Source organism: Thermobia domestica, chromosome 1 (assembly GCF_964235325.1).
Source record: "Thermobia domestica chromosome 1, izTheDome1.hap1.1, whole genome shotgun sequence".
Taxonomy (NCBI): Eukaryota; Metazoa; Arthropoda; class Insecta; order Zygentoma; family Lepismatidae; genus Thermobia; species Thermobia domestica.
The window spans coordinates 134074770-134099417 of NC_137454.1; the positions used below are offsets into that span (position 1 = coordinate 134074770).

General features: G+C 35.0%; 1 protein-coding gene across 13 annotated transcripts in view; it reads right to left on the reverse strand.

Annotated features, from left to right (window-relative positions):
* Positions 1-24648, reverse strand: part of LOC145689315 (nucleolysin TIAR-like) — a 1166854-nt gene that overhangs the window by 699111 nt on the left and 443095 nt on the right. For 9 of the 13 annotated variants that reach the window (XM_081763493.1, XM_081763473.1, XM_081763468.1 and 6 more), the window contains exon 2: positions 15788-15856. The exons of the other annotated variants lie outside the window; for them this stretch is intronic. In XM_081763493.1, the coding sequence (XP_081619619.1) occupies positions 15788-15856 (69 nt within the window). The remainder of the gene's footprint in view (positions 1-15787; positions 15857-24648) is intronic. 13 annotated transcript variants of the gene reach the window in all.

The window sequence follows — 24648 nt, forward strand, 5'->3', positions numbered from 1 at the left end:
GATTTTATGTCTCCGTATTTGTCTTGGGCGACTTTCAGCTTTCCCAAGTTAAACTTTCCGACCCCAATCTTTTACGTTCTTCTTCAGGCGCTTAACTTAAAGTTCCTTGTAGTCTAATTGTAGATTGCTGGTTTTGTAGAAAATAGTTGTCGGCAGTGATGTAACTGAGGAGGAGGGGAAAACGGGGCTTATGCCACGACCGCCGGATTGGGGACCCCAAAACTGTGCAAATATTTATTTTCACTATAAGGCAAGGGAAGGAAATTTAGCAAACTAAATATCATTAAAAAGAAAAAAAAACTCAGAAACTTAACAGGACATCAACGACTCTCCAAACTTAGGATCATATCTATAGAGTGTAAATTAGCTTCAAAGCTATCTTTTGAGGACATTGTAAAACCTTCTGCATCCAAAAAAAGCCCGTAAAGTTAAATTTTAGTTCCAGCTTTTTGTGTTTTCATTTAACTTACATCGATTTAAGAAATTTGCAAAATGTCCGAGTATAATACTTAAGACAACAGCTTGACTGTCATAATTAAATATTATGTTCTAAATCAACCGACTGCTGATTCATTCTACACATATGCACATCCGGATATAATTCCAGAAACATTGTGGTTTGTAGTGACTATGATAAGACTATAAGAATGTATCAAGCATGCTACTCTTAGATTTTTGCCAATCAATTACTAATTAGTTTGGTGTTTTATCTTGTACTAAAATTAAATTATGTACTGCAATTTTGAAATCAAGTTTTACCACTTGAAGAAGAAATTGAATAGGAGAATTACTGTGTGATGCCAATATCATGTGTAGTTGAGTATTTTGGTTTGAATAGTCAGAGAAAGGGGGCTAAGGCGTGTTCTTGTCTCTGGCAATTATTAGCCTACTTGCGTCGCTGGTTGTCGGTGACCTCTTCAAAACTCTTATTTCTATCATGTTCTTCCAGTTAACGTATTTTGCATTACTTCCATCTGATTCTCGAATCCGTAAAATTCTAAGTTCTTTGGAGAGCTGCTTGAAGTTGAGGAAGTCACTATGCTGTAGTTCCACTACCTCAGAAGGCTGCTTTCTATGAACTAGCTTGATCACAGGGACCAATTGTGAAGGCACATAATTATTTTCCGCTTGCTTAAACAACATATTAAAACAAATTGCACATTAAAGTGAACACACACATACAGACACGCAAATAGAAAGTCGTTTGAGATACGACTCTGTGTGAACAATAGAAACTTATCTTACTTTTTCTTGCTAACTGTTGCATCTTGAGTTACGGCAGTTCGAAAAAAAAAAATAATAATAATTCTCTACAACTGAGATACGACGAATATCAAATTGCTTATTCCACAGTTACATTTAGGAATTTAGATACGCTATTAAAGAGAATTATAGAGCTCCTAAAAGGAATTTCGGGGCTGGTCTTAACTCAAAAATCGATTTTTTATTTTTTATTTTTATTTATTTATTTATTAATTTATTTTATTTTTTTTTTGATACGACACTTTGCAAACAAAGGGACATGACTGTATGATGTGATAGCCTCCTTCAACATTCTAATAGAAAGAACATACATAAATTAGTGGAATAAAATAAAATAAAATAAATAAAAAGATGACGTACGATTAAATATTTTCTAGACGTTATTTCTCCAGAATACCTGTCGTAATGCACATTCATCGTTTTCGTGTGTGTTTGTGTGGTACTGACTTTCACTCACACCTCACAACCAGCTCTTTCCTCATCTAGTTCACCGAATTACTTATTTATTTATGTAACAATCGTATTACATTTGGTACAGAAAATACTGTTAAGCAGAAGACCAATTAATTATAAATATTAAAGAATAAAATGTTTAATGTTCATGATTATTTATTTTGATGTGCTACTGTCATGACATTCCGCAAATATTACATGAATACCAACTGCATATAAAAGACGTTAAAATATAGCATTTTCAGATTACGATTTAACTATTTTCCTCAAGCTCCATTTCTGTTTGCAAAACTTCTGCCTTCTCTTTTGCATGCTGGAGCACAATTTTGCTTTCGAGCTCCGGGTTTCTGATCGCAGAAGTGACAGGTTTTTCAGTGGTTGGTCAGTTAGCCCTATTGTCACCTACACTCAAATGATGCGGGTTCCCATCTTGATATTACACCATAATTAAAATGCGTTTTCAGAATGTCTAGTATTGAAACAAATTTCCAGTAGACTTGCAGTATTTCAAGTATTTCAAATGTCAGTAGACATCCTGTATAATCATTATCACCACCATCATCACTACTAATAAGTACCCTACCACAAAGTGGTTTGTGAATTTAAAAATCTTCCAAGGGTCTTTAGATAATCTCCGTCTCACATACGAAAGCATTCTTTACTATCAATTATCTAGTGCAATTTTCAAAACTTCTCTCACCTTCCTTCATACCGCATTAATACATTCGAAATACTATCTCAAATGTTGACGTGATTTTTACAATTAACTATGTATACTACGGGTCCATTCTCTCCCCAACTTTCGCTAAACTTCTCACACTTTTGTTTATTTCTTTAACTACCCATTTTTTTTTTAATCTTTTCAATATTCGTATTTTGAATTCCTCTGGCATTCTTTGATGAATTTTTCGTAAGTTCAAATACGGACAATAATACATCTAAAGCAATCGATAAGTCATTTTTCTAATTTTTATTTTATAATTTAAAAAAATGCTTTTCTTCTTCTTAAAGACTTCTTTCGCCATTTCTGGCTTTTTATTTTCCGTTCACATTTCAGCTCGTCGATAATAATATTAACTAGGTATTTAATATAAATAACATTTTTTAGTCCCCTAATCTTTCTTCCCACTTTGTACTTGCCTTATATTTATCTTCATTCAATATATCACTGAATTTCTCTTTTCCCATGAATTTCAATCGTACGTTCTTCACACTTTTTCCTCAAATTTCTAGCACTGCTGTTGAATTTTGTTACTAGATCTACATTTTCAAAGCGAACACACACAACATTTGTACCTCCTACCAAAACACTGTCTTCATTTTTAAAAATCTCCTTAACTATAACTTTTAAATAGATATTGAATCGTGTCAGAGAAAGACAACACCTTTGTTGAATTTCCTTTTTAATTATATATTCCCATGCAATTTCTTCTCGTTTTCAATATCACTGGATCATCTGTAATTTCTTATAAGCTTTCGATTCCACATAAACCACCATTCTTTAACAGTACCACCAGAAGAAAACCCAATGAAAATCAAAGTTTATATATCAGGGTAAAAAATATTGCTATAATGCGTCACACTTCCTTAACCTAAGACTGTATTAAGAAAAATTGGGAGATTCTTGGTCACGGTTTATCGAAGCTACAAATTAACAATAGAATTACCACCAACTATTATAATTAACACTAATATAGCAAGTCTAGTACATCACTATTTTTTCTTACTGCAAACAACTTTTCAATTGATATTTCAAATTTAGGAAAGAGCCATTTCAAATACAGTTACAGTAAAAATTATTATTGTGACAAACTGAACTGCTGTTATACACAGAACGCAACATGCACCTGTTATTCTAAATTTCTATTAAAAAAAAAATCTCAGTCGATACTGCGAGCTGATAAACAATAATAATAATATTTCTTCGGCGGTAGAGACCCAAGTTCGATTCGCAGCAAGAGCTTATGTGATATGGATCTCATGTTAAGCTGTAGATTCATGTCTCATACAGCTCAAGGACTGAAAGAGACGGGAAATTCTAATTGAACCAAATAACCATAATAAGAGGACAGAGGAGAAAAACTTTTAACGAGGTAAAATACATAACGTATCTGTAAAACGTAATATACAGTTCTATCTTTTTATAAAAACTATTTGCGTGAAGCTTTTTGATAAACTCCTATAGTGCAAAACTCAAAGAAGACCGATATATTTCACAATGATGAAACAAAAAGAGCAGGATCTATTCATAAAGAGGCATGTGCATGTAACCCCGGAGCCCACAAAATAACACAAGCCAATTATAAAAAGCCTCAAGGAAAGGTAGTTCAGTTTCTATCTCGGTTCCCGTTTCACGGAATATTATTCTTCTCCTCCTCTCTCTTTTTCTCCTCAATAGGGATCACCTGTAACGCAGTTAGCAAGGTTCTCCAGAACTAGCCTCAGGATACTTCATCTTAAAGAACCAACACACGACCAATCGAAAAATTCCAACACAACCTCACATGACTGCAAGAAAGATGAACGATAATTTTCAAACATCCACATTATTAAATATGTCTACAAAATATAATATTATCAAAGTAGCATGATCTACATCGATTTCCTTAAGGTACTGTCATCTTTCTTCTTTCTCCTAATACGCATACAAAACAGAAATTATAAAAGAAGTTTCTGTAATAGTGTACAGTATTCACTTGTAATTACGCAAGCAACTGAATTTCATACATACACAAAATGCAAATATATTCCCTTCGGTTGTATATACACGAATAAGTGCTTCAGTCCTGAACAGCTCCAGGAAATGGATGCTAATGAATGATTTAAGTAAAGTCGCCTTTTAAAAAATCCACAGCAAGCAAGCCAGCCAGCCTGCCTCTCTCCTTTTTCAATTCGTATGTTTTACTGTATTCTCCTCCTTTCCTTTTTTTTTTTATTTTTGGTCCGCCAGTTAAGTTCTTCATTCGACAATTCACTAACGCTTCTTCTCCCAAACAAAACAGAATCAGAAATTTCTGTATCAATTAATCATGAACAAAAATATCTTTAAGCAGAGAAGATTAACAGAGGAAACAAACAACGCTCAAAATCACCGGAAACGAAACTTGTTCTTACGAGAGTACGAAACATCTCAACAGTAACACCATACGGAGTCATAAATTAAAAGGGACTACAATAACAAATCATGCTCTTCAATGCTTCCCTCAAACAATCGGATCATACACTGTAACTACTTTTCCTACTTCTACATTTACCTATATAACAGACTAAGGAATTCCAAAATTACAAATTGTGCAAATATTAACATTTAAGTGTTATAAAAGTTTCCGGAAGAAAGCCTTCTACCCTTCACTACAGGTTTCAGAATTTCCCGGTGATGTTCAATCCAGAATATGCAATCATGTAATCAAAAATCTACAACTATCATGCAAAAGCTCCAGAACAATACAGTAGTATAAAACTAATTCAATCACTATTACACTTCATGACGAAGACTGAAATGTAAACTTCCGATACATCTGTTTCTGACATTTGATTAGATTCTTCCTTAACTGTCCTTTTCTTTCTTTCGTAACAATGAATGGCAGCGAACCACTAGACATACTTCAGTTTCAACACACATAAAGAAGTCGGTCGGTAATTTCCAATCCATAATTTCACCAATAATTACTTTTGAGAAGAAAGTCACTTCGAATATAGATCTTAACCGTTTAAAATAAATAACTAAGAATAAATTTGCATACCCAAGTATTCACTTAGGCATCCTACTTTTAACATTTACATTAACAACATTGACTTTGGTCATGCCAGTGTTACTAGATGTGGTTAACTTGTTCAAATTTCTATCAATTTAATTAACTTAAGAACTTATGCATAATATTAAATAAGCTCGTAGAATCAAAATAAACGTTCATTATGTTGAGTATAAAGGAAATAGTGGCTCACCTCGTGAAGGATTAGCGGTGTAAGGATCAAATAGTTCAGAGGGGAGAAATTTTTGAAAATGTGAATGTTGCTTCAATTTCACTTTTGGCTCTCAGCAACATGGATCTAAATTACCATAACTTCCCTATTTTTGAAGTTATTGGGCTCATCCACGTGTCAAATGAAAGCTTAATTTTTGCTCTTTCAGTAGATCTTAAGTAACCTTGTGAAAGGCTACACTGTCAAACATGAATGGGTATACAAACAAATTTTAGGGTTTTCTACAAATTGTGCCATTGCTTAAAAGTTACAACTATGAAACTTTTGAACTTTTTTTTTTTTTTGTACATTCATCCTAACACCTACATGGCATGGTTAAAAATAAAGAGGGTGTTGTTTTGTATTTTTGTAATTATTATTTTTTATGTACGGAAATATACAGTTTTAAGTTTTGTTACAAATTGTATCGTTGCTCGTAAGTTACAACTATGAAACTTTTGAAACTTTTTAAATAGAATCATCTGAGCACATACATGATACGGTTAAAAATAAAAAGGGTGTTTTTGGTAATTTTGTAATTATTATTATTATGTATTTTACATGTATGGAAATATACAGTTTTAAGTTTTGTTACAAATTGTGTCATTGCTCATAAGTTACAACTATAACACTTTTGAAGTTTCTTTTTATAATCATCTTATCACATACATGATATGGTTAAAAGATAAAAAGGGTGCTTTTGGTATTTTTGCAACTATTATTATTATTATTATTATTATTATTATTATTATTATTATTTGTGCTTAAAATATACAAAAATATACAGTTTTACTGTTGTTAACAGATTATGCATTTCCTCTGAAGTAGTGATGGCCAATTCCGGAATTTTCACTTTCCGGATTCCGGAAAGTAAAATCGAAAAAATCTGGAATTCGGAAAAACTCCGGAAAGTGAAATTTCCGATTCCGAACAATTTTGGCTATCCCTACTCTGAAGTGACAACTGCCACACAAACTTTTTCAAATAACTTTTGTAACTTTATAGGATTAGTCTGCATTTACTAGGTATGATTAAATAACAAAAAGGGATACCCTTTTTGTAATAATCTTGAGGTTTTGTGAATGGAAAATATAGGCCTAGCAATGTAAGGGGTTGAGTGATTATTACAAACCCTATCAACAGAAATAAGAAATAATAACTAATGTACATAGATGAAAACAATAAACATACACAAGAGTAATACTTCTTAAAATTACATAGATTTACATACAAAATGTTGAGTCCTATATTTCACAGCTCATTCTTTTCATTGATATGATGTCTTCTTTTAATTTTGCTTTCAGTTGCGTAAGTCCTGGCTGATTGGCTTGTAAGAGATGGAACAGGAACTTCCCAGAAGATATTTTCAAAATCTAACAAGTCTTTATTTTCTGGCCAGTAGAATATAGAAGGCCCAGAGCGATTCATGAATTGCATTCTGATGTACAAAAATAATAATTACAAAAATACAAAAAGCACCCTTTTTATTTTTTAACCATATCATGTATGTGCTAAGATGATCCTATAAAAAAAGGTTTCAAGAGTTTCACAGTAGTAATTTACGAGCAATGACAATTTGTAACAAAACTTAAAACTGTGTATTTCCGTACATAAAAAATAATAATTACAAAAATACAAAACACCACCCTCTTTATTTTTTAGCCATACCATGTAGGTGTTAAGATGAATGTACAACAAAAAATTCAAAAGTTTCATAGTTGTAATTTTTAAGCAATGGCACAATTTGTAAAAAACCCTAAAATTTGTTTGTATGCTCATTAATGTTTGACAGTGTAGCCTCTTGCAGGTTACTTAAGATCTACTGAAAGAGCAAAAATTAAGCTTTCATTTGACACGTGGGAGCCCAATAACTTCAAAAATAAGGAAGTTATGGTAATTTAGATCCATGATGCTGAGAGCCAAAAAGTGAAATTGAAGCAATATTTACATTTTCCAAACATTTCTCCCTGGTCCATTTCTCTTCCAAAAAATCGGAAAAAATTAATTTAGCATAATTTCATTGATATTTATGTATGAACATTTTTTGAAGAGAATCTGAGACATTGAAGCACAGTGCTTTAGGTGATTTGACATGGAATGACCCAATATTATTAAGTTATTGTATGCGGTGGGTCGAAAGTGTTTATTGGAACATGTTCGGAGTCAAGTGTATCAACAAATTTTAAGTTCATTAGTTGTTTCATGTCCGAATATAATATTAAGTGTAACTCAGTGGTAATCACATAATTAACCTTCTGGAAATGTCTTAATAGCGGACAATTCCATGGAAGATTCGTGGTACTAATTATCCCAGTCACAATATCTTGCTACTGACAAACTTACATTTATTTTATTCAGAACAGAGAAACTTTCGTTCGTTCTGCGTAAGATGCTCCAAGTTCCGTGAGACTACGTCTATTAAGAACACTAATTGTAGAGAACTCAGCGTAAGTAACAATTTAAAATAATTAACTGTTATGGCAAAGAATGTATTCTCTTTCGGGGTCGCGATGGCCTAAAGTAGAAAGCTAACCTCTGTGCGGGGATACCTGGATCGACTCCAGCTCGCGCAAACTGGAGTTTGTATTAGGCAAACATCGTGTTTGTGTGTTTCCCATTTCCTCCTGCTTTCTTCATTCTACCCTTTATGCATAAAACTAATAAAAACACTTTCATCTGATTGTAGCGGGAGGAGTCAGTGGACATGGCTTAATTTTGTTTAAAAAGAAGTAGACAGAAGCTACCAAGTGAAGTTGGCTCTTATGTATTTTTTTTTTAGCAAGGACAGAACAGTAAATTTCGAGGGATTCTTCTGAAGCACTTGGAGGAGACTGATACTGCTGGGATAGAATATAAATACTGTCATATGTAGGGAACACTGTAAAATTCGAGAGTCGAGACAAACATATTTCTCGACTCGAATTTTCGAGTCGACAGTGCTCGTAAAAATCTCGACTCGACTCGAATGACTCAAAAATCCTTTTATAATTTTTAATATTATTTTGAAGAAAGTATTCACCCAGAGGGCATTCCAGTCGTGTCCTTAACACCTGTACCGCGGGACGGAGAGAAGCTGGCGGCAGATTAATTATGCTCTCGAGAATATTCACATGAGCATCCATGTGTCTAGTGGAGCTCGAGCAAGGCACCATGACGGCCGAGGCGTATCGCACACTGCTTGCAGACTACTTATACTCCTTCATGACGACTATGTTTCCCAACGGTATTGGCATTTTTTCGACAAGGTAATGCACCACGTCACAAGACCAGGAGTGTGATAGAATAGTTCGAGGAACACACGGGCGAGTTACAAGTGATGTACTGGCCCTAACTCAACGGATCTGAATCCAATTGAACACATTTGTGATGTGATTGTGAACGTGACGCCAGAGCGCATCGCCTTCCTCCCCGGAATCTATGTGAATTAAGTGATTTTTGTGTGCACACGTGGTGCGAACTCTCTCCAGCGACCTACCAAGGATCATTGCGTCCATGCCAAGACGCGTCGCCGTTGTTATCCGTGCCAAAGGTGGACATACTGACATTAGGTAGGTAGTCATAATGTTCTAGCTGATGTGTGCGTATATTATAAGTCGACTCGAATTTCGAGACGTCTCGTCTCGAATTCGAGTCGAGTGAGACAGAAACTGACAAGATAAACATATTTTCGAGTCGAGGCAGGCTTAAATCTCGACTCGACTCGTGCGCATCCGTAGTCACGTGTAAATATTAATATTGTAAATAAAGACAGTTGTAAATAATAAGACAATTGTCGATAATAAGACAGATGTAAATTACTGTGTACGAATAATTTTGTTTGTGTTCTTGTTTTCGTCAGAAATAAATTCAAAGAATGATTTTCCCTTCTATCTGAAGGCATTAAGCTTAGTAGCGAACACTGGATTTGCTTGGGAAAACTCTCTGCTTGCAGACGAGACGTGAAATCAGCATGCCTTTCGGCAAAGTTAAATCACATGAACTGGGCTGGACATATTTATTCTCCTTACTTAACTTCAATACAAAAAATACTTTCTTGCGCTTGTAAACAATTTCCATAAGAACAATTAAGAGCTCATGCAAATACCTCTACCGATTGGAATGAACTAAGCTTTTAATATAGAATATTTATATAGTTAACACTAAGATGTTTCAAGTTTACATTCTCGCTATCCTTAGCTACACTTCAGATTATACATTAAAAACACACACACACAAAAAAAATCTGCAGTATGCTATTTAAATTTTCCAAACACTAGAAATAGATAGTAAAACTACACACATTTTCCAAAATTTGTTTATATGTAAACATACAAACAATGCTGGATTAACAAACATGATCATGTATTGCGAATAAACAAATGTTAGAAGCTATCAATAATACTGATACGTAAATACAAACTAAACTGTTTCAGGTGGAAGAATGGAGCACTAACAACAATAAGGGAATGAAAATAATAAAACTAATAATTTAATACAGCTTTTATACATCTGATATGAGGCTATATTGTAGTTTTTTTTAAATAACAAAGATTATTTTCCTTCAGCATATTTTTAAAGCTCCAAAATATATCCGCAGCCCACGCACCATATTGATCCTTCCAGCATTTTTGGCAAGATCGCAAAGCACGAAATGAATTCAACATGAATAGTAACTGGGTGTCATTATACAGTCCCACCACGGTCCAATTTTTTTTTTTTTTTTTTTTTTTTCGAGTTTCGACTACGCCATGTAATGCTACTTCTGTAGAAACATATACACAACACCGTTCCGAATAATGTATGGACTATTCTTCTATTGCGGCTAACCCGCGTGTCAACACAACAAATAACGTATGTCAGAATTACGTAAAAACTACATGAGTGTGGAAATTGCGAACATCTCTCTCTCTCATTTTTCCCCCTAGTTGGAAAGTACATTGTTAGGGTGAAGGGCGGGAAAAGAGTTTTCGCCTATGTTTAATATCTTTTGCTAACTCAGGACATTAAATTATAATTTCTTACTCCTGCATAAAATCCAATATAATGTTTTTCAAATGACTTCATAATAACCTCAACATCCTCTTAGCAGCAGCAAGTCTCGCCACCAACTAAATGTATGTCTGAGTTATCTTTTTTTTAGAGGCGAAAAACGAACTCTGGGAACAATATCTAACTCTTACAAGAAAGCAGCAAACAAACAGTCAAAGCAACTCAGAGCACATTAACATTTCTTTTCTTTCTACTGTTCTATCTTCTTACACACACAAAAGTTAACCGCGCTGTCACATTAAAACAAGGCATGAATGACGGTAGTGGTTTGTTACGAAACTGCATTAAACCAAAAGGCGGTCTCTGGATTACTCTTCAGGTGCCATCCAAAATACCCAAGTGTCTACCAAACTTACACATAGTCACCTTTATTTCCATTATTATCATATATATTTCATTATTCCCCTACCCAGAACTAGAAATTTAACGAAATAAATTAAGTAATTATTCTTTTATACAGTTAGATCATTAGATAATAACACTAATTCAAGATTTTTTTGTATCTCTAGAACTGACTCAATGGAGATATTCAGCCGGTTCGCACCGGTTCGCTAGAATCGGTTGTTGAAACATTTCGGGTTCGCAGAACCGTTTATTATACCTAGTAACAGTAAATTTTACCCAATTATACCAGGAACAGTAAATTTTAGTTTAGCTTTTTATTTTTTTTTTAATTCTTACAGCTACAGAAATTCTTACAACACATACGATCTCTCAGAGCAATATATATAAGCGTTTATTTCTTAATCTCAAATGCTCATATATCAAGAATAAGAACCGGAATCACATGAGTGTAGAGGTGAGGGTTATTTATATTTGAAACGGGTATATACCATTATCAATAATTGTTGATCCATTGTTGGATTAAGGTCCTTCCAATACTTTTTGACAACCATCTATCTTAGACAATTCGTTTCCAAGATATTCGCACTGCTACCTAATTTCGTCACACCACCTTGCAATATTAGAATCCTGTATAGATTGCTAATTGTCAATTGTGGTACCCAGCAAAAATTTTTCTTTCTTTCTTTTTTTTTTTTTTTTCCTACCTTGTATGGTTTGCTTCGGCATGGTTATATGAGGATTCGTTTCCGATGCGTTACCCCCCGCAGCAAACGCGACATAGGTGGCTACTCGGGTAATATTACTTTCGCCACAGTTATAAATCATACTATGAGCCACTTAAGGTTTCCAGACCTTACTGCCAAACCTTTATTCTCATTCATGCGAATCATGAGAAATAACTCTATTTTGTTACATAGATTTTTCTGTGATTACCTAATTTTTCAGAATTTCCTTGTATTTTTGTGAATTTTCTTTTGTTATACACGCACATACTTTATAATAGCAGAGTTCCAATACCTTGCACAAAGCATCTTCCAAGCAGCTGTTCCTTGCTAAAATCCCCTTGCCTGGAAACACTTCTTTCCTTCCTTTAGACATATTTTACTTATTCCGAAACAGCAGGTGGTCTATTGTTCCGAAACGCACAAAATATGCTCGAGCCAACGTTTATGCGCGCTCTTATTGCTTTCGCTTTTGCAGCGCATAGTGATTAGCCATCCACATTTAAATACATGGTCAGCGTATTCCAAGCGTACGCTGAGCCATAAAAACACGTTGCGAACGCTTCGAATAACCATTCACTAAGACTGTTATATTTGTCTATCTACCTTCCAGATCCATCTACTATCTCTATTAAAATAACACTACTGCCCTAACTACAAGAAAACAATAACTGGGGCGAAGGGGAAAAGTGTCAACTATTCAAGTCGGACAGAAAAGGTAAATAGGAAACTAGGTTTGGATAGTTAACATTATTATTAGTGAAGATATTGTTTGTATAGGATAAAAATGAAAGTCAACATACAGAATGGATTAATGTGCGAAAAAGAAAAATATATATGTAAATTGTAGCAAAGTTAAGGGAAAAGATACATGTTTAAAATAGAATACTATATCATACAGGATTGAAACATGCCCAAATACGGAAAAGAGACACGGAAAGAATCAAGAGAATTTGGAATTATGATTATGGAAAAATAATAGAGCAAAACCGTAAACTTCAGTACAGATCCTTCTAACTTGCGCATCTATGTTTGGAGCAGAAGGGAGCACAACTACAGATTACGTGGGGAAATCAATAATATTTTGCCTTCGTATGGAAGGTGTTGTGCTAATTGTACGAAACTTGCAACTGTGCCCATGTCTATAGATACCAAAGTGCAATTTTTATATTTTATGTTTCTAGGTACAAGAGGTTTGATTATATGGCGCCTGGGATGAGTGAAAGTGTTCAATTGTTCTCATTCTCTTTTAAAAACAGCAACTAGTTGATTGCGCTTTCGAGTGTTGGTCCTGTGTGCTCCCGATGAGAACGACTTTTTACGATCGTCTTGTGACAATGGACGAATGTTTGGTATAATCCAGAAGCTAAGTACGAATATGAATAAACAACAGAAGCACTCACTCTATACCCACCCAAAAAGTCCCATGTGCAGCCTTCTGACAAGCATTTTTTCTGTTGTTATTACTTCTAGGCATAATCCCCACTGATTATCTAACGCATTATCACAGAATGAGTGGAACATATTACAAGGGTCTACTGAAAAACTTGATCATGGGATGAAAATAAAGCATCGTAATAAATTAAGCAAAGCTGATTGCCACTTAGTAGACAATGTTCCACCTTAAAATGTCCAGGAAACATTAAATGTGCAAATCTCCGGTTACCATGTATTTTGCCACCCACAATATTCCCCTGGCTTGACATCAAAAAATGAAACAGTTGTTGAAAGGAAGGCGTATTTATCTTCTAGTGTTGAGTTCACCTCCACTGTTGAGCATTAGTTTTCTAGCCCACGTTGATACTAAAAACATTGTGGAAGTGAAAAACAGGATCAAGAAATGTGTCATTTTGCATGGCAACTATGTGGAAAAGGACAAATAACATGTGTTATTTTCAAACTTCCATTTCAAGTCCACTTTCTCTATGCAAGGATAAAAACTAATTGTTCACACTTCGTATTGCAAAAGCCCAAACATACTAACTTAAAATTTCTGCAATTTTAGAATTTAGAAATTAACAGTAAAGGTTAACATTTAGAATTTTTAGATTATTGAAAACAATAATCAGTGCTCTTTGTCCTGGTAGTACGTAACAGTACGCAGGACCGATCCATTTCCTTGAAACAATTTTTTCAACTGCTTTTTCTCTAGCCGTTTTTTATATTGTACTAGCTGAAATTCCTGTTCTTCGAATACGGAGAATACGTCTATGGAAAATATTTGAATCACCTTCCCTATTAGGATATTTATTTCAATGAAAAGATAATGATAACAATATAGAAAATACTGTATGTTTAGTATAAATTTTGAAACAACATATTTCTCACACTATAATCAAATTGATACAATTTAAGAATGAAAAACAGCTTGAGGTACGCACTAACTGTTCCAAAAGTCATTTCAAACGGGTCGGCTGTTTAAACGACATTGAAAACTATGAAATCCATACTAATCTCAGTCAATTTTGACATCAACCACCCAAGAGCGCCGAATTTTCTGCAAATTTGGGGGGTGGGACATTCAGATGCAGAAGGTATGAGGATTTTAAGGCAAATTGCATTCAAATTATGCCAAATATTGTATATTCACAAATACAATAGGGGAGCCCACATGAGCTTTGGGTGCCCGGGCCCCCGGTCTCCCAGGATCGGCGCCCTTGCCCCCACCCTCCTCTGGCGATGGAGCTGAACTTGGATTTCAACGTCAATAACAGCGTCACTAATTTCAGCGAACGCGAAAACTATGGACTGCACAATAATGTCGGTCGTTTTGGATTATTTATACCTATCACTCCTTCCAACTCCTATCATTCACGATGTCTTACTCCCAAAGTTTTTTTTTTTTTTTTTTTTCAGATTGTAAGTCATATCTCCTAAGTTTGCTTGAAATTGTTCCACGTGTTCCAGACTTACGCTGGAATATACATGCATAGGCATACATCCAAATATTATATAGTACGAGCAACGGCTTTGGCGTTGCCTCTATAAACTCCCAAACCAGCTAATATGGCCCATTCTTGCCTCAACTTGAGCTTAAATGCATCGGAAGGGTCACCTAACAGCTTAGGGATCTCGAAAGAATATGGATTCGTTACTTATCTGGATCATTTACACTTTATATTTTCACCCTTTCTCACCTTGTGCCGATAGAGACTGAACTTGTACTTTAACCTAATCGGAAGTGTCACTATTCATCTCAACGATTTCGAAAACTATGAATATGACACTAATATCAGCCGTTTTCAATTATTTCTATATGCCACCCATTCCCACCCTCCTTAGGTGTGCTTAGGATTCTTACTTCCACAGTATTCCTTCCCAGAATGTAAGTATTATGTGTACTAAGTTTGGTTAAAATTGGTCCAAGCGTTCCAGAGACATGCCGGAACATACATCCATTGTACATATGGAAATGCCTCTGTTAACATTATCTGCATTAACAATATCGCAAATGGAATGAGGAATGATGGTACGTCGGAGGACATGTTTAAAATGTGAAACTTGGTAATGAGCACCTGCTCTTTTACCTGCATAATAATAATAATAATAATAATAATTACTATCATCATCATCATCAATGACAAACGAACAGAATAAGACTGCTTACACGGGACTTGACTCCGCGCAATAACAGATGTGGTGAAAAAGTTTGTTCTTGGAATAATTTTTACATCGGGACGAGAAGATTAGCAAGCTGGTCTAGTGTAGCACGCACGTACTTGGTTCACGTGGATTAACTCGATTCCCGGTGGGAAAGCCTTGAACGCATTATGGTGGTTCGGTCTCTACCTTAAATTTTGTCTTCGATGCTGAAAAGGAACGCTATAATCAACAAAAGCATGGTCAGTGATAAAACTTAAACAGCTTTTTAAAATTCTGACAATACCTGTCTAATACTTATAGAGATTATGACAATTTATTACAAATGATCTATCTATTTCTAGAAATTAAATTTAATTAAAACATAATTAAATCTCTTAATTCCTCAAGAGCTTGCACAAAGTAATACTCACTGAGATCTTCGGTTCAATTTCGATGCACTTAATATCATCAACGCAACATCGATACAGATGGGGCCTTACCTACAATAGAAGAAAAAAATACGATCAAGAAGAGAGAACAAGAACACATTCATATTAGGAGAAAGAGAATTGACAAAATAACAACGCAAAATAGGACTGCTAGTAGTAGCTACAGAAATAACCTCTTAAGTGTATTCATACAATGATAATTTACTTCCTTCAGAGGATATTGCTACTGTGCTACTCAGAAAAAAAAAAAAAAAATGAGACTCTGTTTACTGTGTATTTCCAAGCTTTTCGTTTATGTAATACTAGTTGCATTATAGGCTACTGTACAACTCAATATTGTCGATCATTTTAGCTGTGTTAAAATTATCAAGGCCGTAATTTTAACAAGGAAATGCTTATAATCACATTGAAAATATTTTATTATATATACAGGGCAAGTTAAAATGATGGACCCGATTGCAGAAATTTATTTTGTGAAATCTAATAAATATGTTATAGTCAGACATGCGCTTCGAAAGGTTAACTTTCTAAATTTAGTTCCATGTAGTGTTTCCACTTTCTACCGCTAAGAGTCAACAGCGAGCAGTTAAGGAAAACGCTTATATTGAACGCAACATACTACAAAAGGTTTGGCCTTGATATGTGCCGTGTTACGCAAGGTGCTCACATAAAACACTTGTGATATATCGGAAGAAAAACTGACAGTTTATCCTTCTTAGCATATGTCTCACAATAACATATGTTTATTAGATTTCACAAAACAAATTCACAAGTACAAAAACAAGTTTACAAGTTTATTCAAAGATGAACAAGGACAACAAATGTTTTATAAAATCTTTAGAAAAACACGTTCTTTAGCAATTTAAAGGTTCATACCTGACGAAATTTTTACTGTACAGTACTGAGAGCATCATGTAATATTTAAATGTAGGAAAGACTGTTTTAAAGAATGCAAGCTTATCACAACAGGATGAATATATGGAATCGAAGCAGCGCAGGTGTGTGTTTCAACATTTTCGCTTAAAAATTGCGTTCTGTAACAGTTGAGCGTTCTTCAACGTGGTTCCATTTTCGATTCCAGTCGTAGGGGCATGTAATTTAAATCTTATCTTAGAAATAAGGCTTAATTCAAACGGAAGATTACATACATGAACAAATGTGTGAAATGAAAAAAAAAAAAAAGAGAGAGAGGGGGGGGCATAAGTTTAAAATATTCACTAGTCAAGAAAGATCACCGACAAATCACTTCTCCAATAAAGTTAACACAATACTACATGTAGTTCTCTCCAACTATATTTTGTCTTTTACTTTTATAAATCAAGCGCCGGCGTCATGCGCATTGAATTTTCAGGCACTTTCTTCCTATCCTTACTGTGAATAAATGCTTAGAAGCGAAACCACGATGGCCCTATTTGGCTCCCAAACGCATGGTATCCTGCCAAGTCGACAAGAGCGCGCAGTAACAACGGCAGATTCTGGGCGTCGAACCGGCAAATATTACACGTATGGCTATATCTGTCAAAGTCTTTGATGTACACACCATCTTCTTTCAAACTATTCTAGCTGAGTCTTTGTTAACTAAAAAATACGGTGACATACGTATTTGTATCATTCACCAGCTGTCTTCGAAGCTTAAGCTGGATACACACGTTAAACAAAAAACAAACAAACAAAAAAAAAAAAAAAAAACACTCGGTCACTTCTAGGTCTCCGTGTTGTATTCAAACAAACGTACCTTCCAAGAGACGCAACTGTTGGTATTAAGAACAATGTAAGGAGCCAAATTGCAGAAGTCCGATTCGTGGTTGATGCTTGTTTAGAAGTACCTATATTGGTAAAACTAGTAATGTCTGAGAATAAATTGCTTTCAACTTTCAATATATCATTAATAAAATTACCCTACATGTCCTAGCTTTCCTGCAAAAAGTTAATACGAGAAAAAAGATGAATGAGAGAGAGAGAGAGAGAGATCATTATTTTAATACTTGAGTTAGAATTATATTATTACAGGACCTGTCTGAGTATTCTGTATAGTTTATTTACTTATTCTTTTTATTAGGTACAGCTGATGAACATTATAGTTCACTGTTTAAAAGTCACAATATTTTAGCAATGATAATTATTTTGCAGAGGATCGGTGGGATTATTACTGGTGAAAGTTTTCCAATCAAGCAAGAGATATAATGTATTAAATTTATACGAGGACGGCCAAACATATGTCACATTTTTGTAGTCATTTTCTGATTTTTCGCTCCAATAGTTGGTCACACTAAGATCTATATGCTGGAAATGGTTGATAATGGCTTAATTAATAATTCCCCATTTACCACTACATATAATAATATTTAGTTTTCAACAGTGAACTGAAAATACTTTAAATTCGTAAGTTTGTAATTTGCTTGTCTGTACGAATGTGCATATTTACTTTACCCTTCTCATGCAGAAATGAAAGTAGAAACCAAATTTCACCTGTGGAGAGTAACACTATTTTTCAACAATAAAAAATTAATATACTACTATGTCCTGCCTTCCTAATAAATTGATACTTGTTATATTATTCGCTTTTCCCCTCGAAGCTATCAATTTATCTCATTTATTACGGGTGTCATCCCACTAATACATAACACTAAATTCAAATTGAATCGTGAGTGAAATATACACGATACTTTACAGTATGATTTCGTGCAAACTGCTTCTAAACAATATTCACGGTATTATCAAACTAACGAACAATTAAGATAAATACGATTTTGAGTAGAACGTCGTATATCCACATTAATTGGCACCGAAGACTGTGCGGATAAAGATTTTTGGCCGATAACCAAACACGCATTTATTTAACAAAGAAAAGCATACATTTTTTCTTACAATATACTGTGCTTTACACAAAGAACACACGTCCTTAGTTATTCACAAAAAGAAGAACTTTTGAAACTATACAAAAATGTTCTCAATTATTGTACTGATAGTTTCTGACAAGAATGCTACGTTACCTAATTCGAAGTTGATTGGAAATGTTTCCACTTACAAGGAAAGTTCGGGAGAAAGCACTCGCCTGCAGAAAAACTAAGCATGCCATTTGAAAGACCAAAATTCATGCTGACTACAACAAGCTAATAAAACTTCTGTCGGTTGAGAACTTTTTCAGAGATTCAACGTTAAATACACTATTTGCACACGATTTGTATAACCATTGGATATGTTTGGGTTCCGACCAATCAAAGATTATGGCAGGAGATTTGTACATAATATGAAACTTCTTCATCCGGACATTATGATGTACCAACGCAACAATCAAATAAAGTTCGTGTCCATGCTAACGAATCTGTTCCGATCATCGCGATATATTGTATTGTTTCAGTTTGCGTTCCACAAGGCAGGTTACTGAACAAATTATATATCTTTTGAATCACCTGTCGAATTGATTTTCGCTTTGGTTGTGCAAACTGTTCCTTTGACAGATGCAACACAACTGCACATATAAAATGTTCACGATACAGGGAAGTCTTCTGTCTACGTTATTTCTTCATAGAACAGAAGAACAACGGTGACTAAGTTTCATCTCTAACTCATCATTATTGTGAACAGTATAATGACTAATTTTAACTAACACACCCGTTAGTTATTACTAAACAGTTCAATTCCTACGTCAATATTCATTCCTAATAATGTTGTACTTGACGCGTTTAATGTGCATATACTCATTTCTTTTCACATAAACTTCCAAGTTGAATCTCTCGATCAGTTCCCAACGGAACACGAATTTTATTAGCCTGCTGTAATACCATGCATTGGTCCTTCCAATAGCATGCCTAGTTTCTCTGTAGACGAGTGCTTTCTCCCGAACTTCCCTTGTTAATTCTACGGAATCCATCACTCAACTTCCTTTCTGTAGGACTGCCGCTTTGAAAAAGCTAAAATGCATCTAAATCAACTGCAGAAATTGCTTAAATTTATTCAAAACTGAATCAAATGTAATAAACACACAAAACTTGTTCCTCTTCAGAGTGCGAATAACTGATATTACGGATGATTAACGGAGACGAACGACGTTTTACTGTAATTTTCAGCAGTTCAACAACATTGAAAAAATAGTAACCAACTGTTACTTTCGTTTTGTAAAATAAGGAACACAGTAAGGAATCATGTTTTAAAAGCTTAAAAAAAAATTAAAATTACTATACACTGGAATTGTGTGCATCCGTTTGCTTCTAGACATACATAGCTGTCAGATGGTAGAAGTTTTTCTTTATACTTCTTCTGCTTTTTCTAATGCCAGTTATAAACAAAAAGTTTGCTCCACGCGAAGTTCAAGCGGTATTCTCTTTTATTAAATATACCAACATCCGTAGCACAGTACACAGTTTGCATTCATTTATGGTTTCTCCGATAAATCAATAAATCACTAAATTCATATGTGGAAAGCTAGTTCATAACCCCCCCCCCCCCTGTTGCATGTAGATAAATTAATCCCTTCAATAATATCAACCAGCTTACGTTTCTCAAATGTGTTCATCGAATTTCGAAACTGCAGGTATCAAAAGGTCAACATGCACCCGATATTCATTATTATGTCAATGTAATATTTAAGAACAACATAAATACAATAAAATCGTTTAAAATAATATTACATATACGTACATGTTCCCCTTCTCTATGCTTTATCTTGATTTAAGCATCGAGGTAGCTACGGGATGTGCCGAGGTTTGATTTTTTTCCCTTCAATTATTATGTATTCTAAACTTTTGTTGTCTACATATGCAAGGAATGGATCCTAAAGAATTTAGACGATTCTGTAAGTTTAGTCTAATTTTAGAAATGATTATACAAATTTTAATATAATTCTCATATAGAATTCCAACCCCCGAAAAGCTTTGGATCCTCTCCCCGAAATAAATTCCTCTGTACGTGTCAGTATATAATTCGTTGAAGTACAATTTTATCTGATTCTTTTAATAAAATCAGAACGTATGTTATAGTGGGAGGGTGGGTAAGCTTTAATTATCTTTGTGCTCAAACATACAAAAAGTTCTGATTTAATTGCCTTTGTGCAAAGCTATTTGAAAATTTGTAGCTACACAGAGAAAAATCCGTTCTCCGGACAGCGGTATATTGTACAAATATACGGTATCCTCTTGCTTACTATAGAAAACAGTACGGAGCATACGTTATCCGTATGCTACATAGGCACTGCCCTTACATGTTAGTTACATCATGCCGTTGCAGGATGTCTGACATCTAACAGTTTTCCGTATATATATCACATGCATATACTTATGCTACCTTCGTCAGCTATATGTTATATACTATACGTCCATTTCTATGTGAGATCCTGACCGCCTGCATTGTTTCATATGGAAAGTACGTATAGATGGAACACTTATACAGAAAGTATTATAAAACATGCGTTTTCAGTTATACGTCTACTGTACGTTGTCCAAAAACTACAGGAATTACGCATGTAACCTATCTTTTTAAGTACACCACCTACATTTTTTTCCTGAGTGTATGCTTGTGGCTTAAGATTCGGTGGACACAATCAACGAGAAGACGTCGAAGAAACCACTTTAATGTGACAGAAAGGGATTTGTCAATAAATTCATCAATAAAGGAGCTGAATCACTAATTTGGAGTCTGTTCGTGTCTATCAGAACAATTAAATGAAATATAGAGCTCCAACTTCATGTGGGAATCGAAAAAAACATGAGATCAAACCTCGTCTCGTGCGCAGCCTTGACTGTGCTGTTCATCAGGTTTTACATTTATTACAGTATAACTTTCATTATAATTATCCACTCACAAACGTCTAGCAAAAGTTAAAAATTCGTCAAGATAAGATCTACTTCGTTGCTTAAATAAAAATAAGAGGCGTAAACAGTGAAGTGAACAGAAAGTCACTGGCGCAAATCCCGGGGGGATGAGACGGACATGCCCTGTCCAATCTTGGAACTGGGAGATTGTCCCCCCCAATAATTCGATTTGAAATGTGTTTTGGGGGGAGAAATTTGATTATTTGTGTCCGGTTACCGCAAAGGAAAGTGAGATGAAATTAATGTCCACTTAGAATAAGCCTCAAATCTGCCCGCCTCCCAATGTTGAAGACAACTCTGCTCTCCTGATCCTCCACAGCATTGTTTCTCAACTACAGAAATGTTTTGAATATCGCTTATATATATGGGAACGATCTTACCCGTTCCCCCAATGTTCAAGACAGATTTGCGCTGTTAGAGAAAGTCCATGAAATTAAATTTGGGGAAAGAAATATCTCAATTACTGCACTTTAGTAGATGCATATCTACTATAAACTTTGGTTTCAATCATTCCTTAATTGGTCAAAGACATAGCAGCACTAGAATACCGTCTCTTGTGAGATTAACTAAGTCAAGTAGTAACGAGTCTGATCCGAGGAAAGACGGATAGCCATCCGCATTCACTAGGTTGGTGTTGGCATTGCAGCGTCTGCTCAACATCGCGAGGATAACTGCAGAGCTACTTGAAATAAATAAATAGTGAACTCCAGTCTACGAAGACAGCACTAACGGCGATGGGAGCCGATGTGCTGACCACATATCACCCCAAAGATATGAGTGTCACAAGCCAGCTGGTAGGTTTCCTAAGAGCTGCTGCGCCGGGAGTTTTAGTTTCATTCATTAATTGACGAAGATTTCACGTACTTACTTCAAACACAGACTCTTACTATTAACAAGTAAGTTTCGTTAGTGAAACCACAGAAGACTTCCAAATTATGGAAATTCAATACTCAAATTTGAAGTAGTACATCTTCAACTACTGCTTTCAATAGATTAATTACATAAAAGACAGATTCTGTTCCTCGGACCTGAATCCGCATCAAAAAGCCATTACCGGTACTCACTATGCCTTACTGTTTTTTGTTCTACGGCGATGAAAGTTGAAACTGAAAATCACTAATTTGAACCACTTCTAGCTTGAATAGATGATTAACGAAGGAAATGCAACATACTCCCAGGAAGCTGAATCGATTGCAAAAAGTTACATCTCGATATCTTATCGTTTTTACTCTATGGAAATCAGTATTGGAACCGGCAGCAGTTGTAAATTTCAACCACTTCCGGTTTTGGTAAAGTGTTGCGGATTGTGATGGTATATTCTCTTGACATCCTGAATGGATTGCACAAAACAGCTTGCTGCTGGATATTACCACTTTTAGTTCTACGAAGATAAATGAAACTGGAAATAGTTAATCTGAACCACTTCCAGCTTAAATAGGTGATTAACAGAGGAGAGGAAACCTACTCTAGGTACGCTGAATCGAATACAAAAAAGAACCTCGATATCTCTTATCGTTTTTGCTCTATGAAAATCAATATTGACACCGGTAGTCGCAAACTTCAACCAGTTCCGGTTTTGGTAGATTGTTTCTGGCAGAATGTTGCAGGCTGTGGTGATATACTCCCTTGAGACACCGAATCGATTGAAGAAAAGCACTTGTCATCATCTATTACTATTTCTGTTCTATGGTGAAGTGTTGTAAACCGAAAAACGAATATCTCTTATCGTTTTGCTCTATGAAGTTTGAACTGCTTCCGGCTTCGGTAATAAATAAGAAACTTTCACTTCTGTTATTGTTTTCGTTCTATGGTGATAAACCTTGAAATCGGAAAGGACTACTTTCAACTACTTCCGTTTTGAATAGAGTTAACGGAGGAGACGGAACCTATTCTTTGGACAGTAAATCGATCGCAGAAAACCATTTCTCGACATCTCTTATCGTTTTTGCTCTGATACCTGTCGACAGACCCACGAAGAAAGCTGTTCTATAAAACTCCGACACTCGTACACAGGATAGGTTAGAAGTCTAAAAATATTCGTAAATAAAGTGAATTTACTTTCATTCCTTTTGCAGCTATATTCCAGATTATTATTTCTACTACACTAAGAACACAGGCTGTAAAATGTTTACTATAAAAATAAAATATGAATATAGCTTTTTATGCACAAAAATATAATATGATGCCCTTAGTTTGCATGAAAACTGACTCATTCCAAAGAAATAGTAGCGTTAACCTCTGGTCTTAAGCTCGAGTTCCCAACTTATTATTATTATTATTAGCTGTCGATACACTTTATTAAACATTCACAATATCGCGACACATTTGTTCGAATTTCTGTCAATAATAATAGCATAAATTTAAAATATGTAGGTGTATAAGTATCTATGTCGTAGTGAATCTGTGTAGTATTGAGCATTGCTACTACCGATGCAGATGTGGGCCGGTGAATTGTCTCAAAAATGATTTTAACAAATTAAGTGCTTCATGATTTTTAGATTTTAAAATTTGGTGACACAACTCATTGGACTGTGCGACACACAAGTTGAGAACCACTGGCTTATTACACGAATATGATTTTTTATACATAATTGCTAGTACACACAACACACATACCACTATTGATGGGGAAAGAGGAGGGGTGGAGGAAGAGACAGAGCAAGAACACTTGTTAATACTTATTATTTCATGCGTAAAGTGAACTTCAGAATTCGTACGAGTAGGTACACTCAGCAATACGATACACATTGGGAGTGCCACGCGACAAAACCAAGTACAGAACCACTGGCGGTATGTGGGTTGGGTAAATGAATTGACTGTACACAAAGAACTCTCGTTCATCCATCCAGCCGCCTCGCTAACCGGCAGTTCCGGGCGGCCATCACACAGGCTACCCTCTTTTGTGTTTGCCGTAGGAAATTAGAACAGAGGTCTCCGCTCGCTCCGTTAGTTTAGTACCGCTAGGGACAACGCAATGAATAGAAAAAAAAAGCGAGAGAAGGGGAAGTAAAGAATAAAGAGTATAAAACGGCT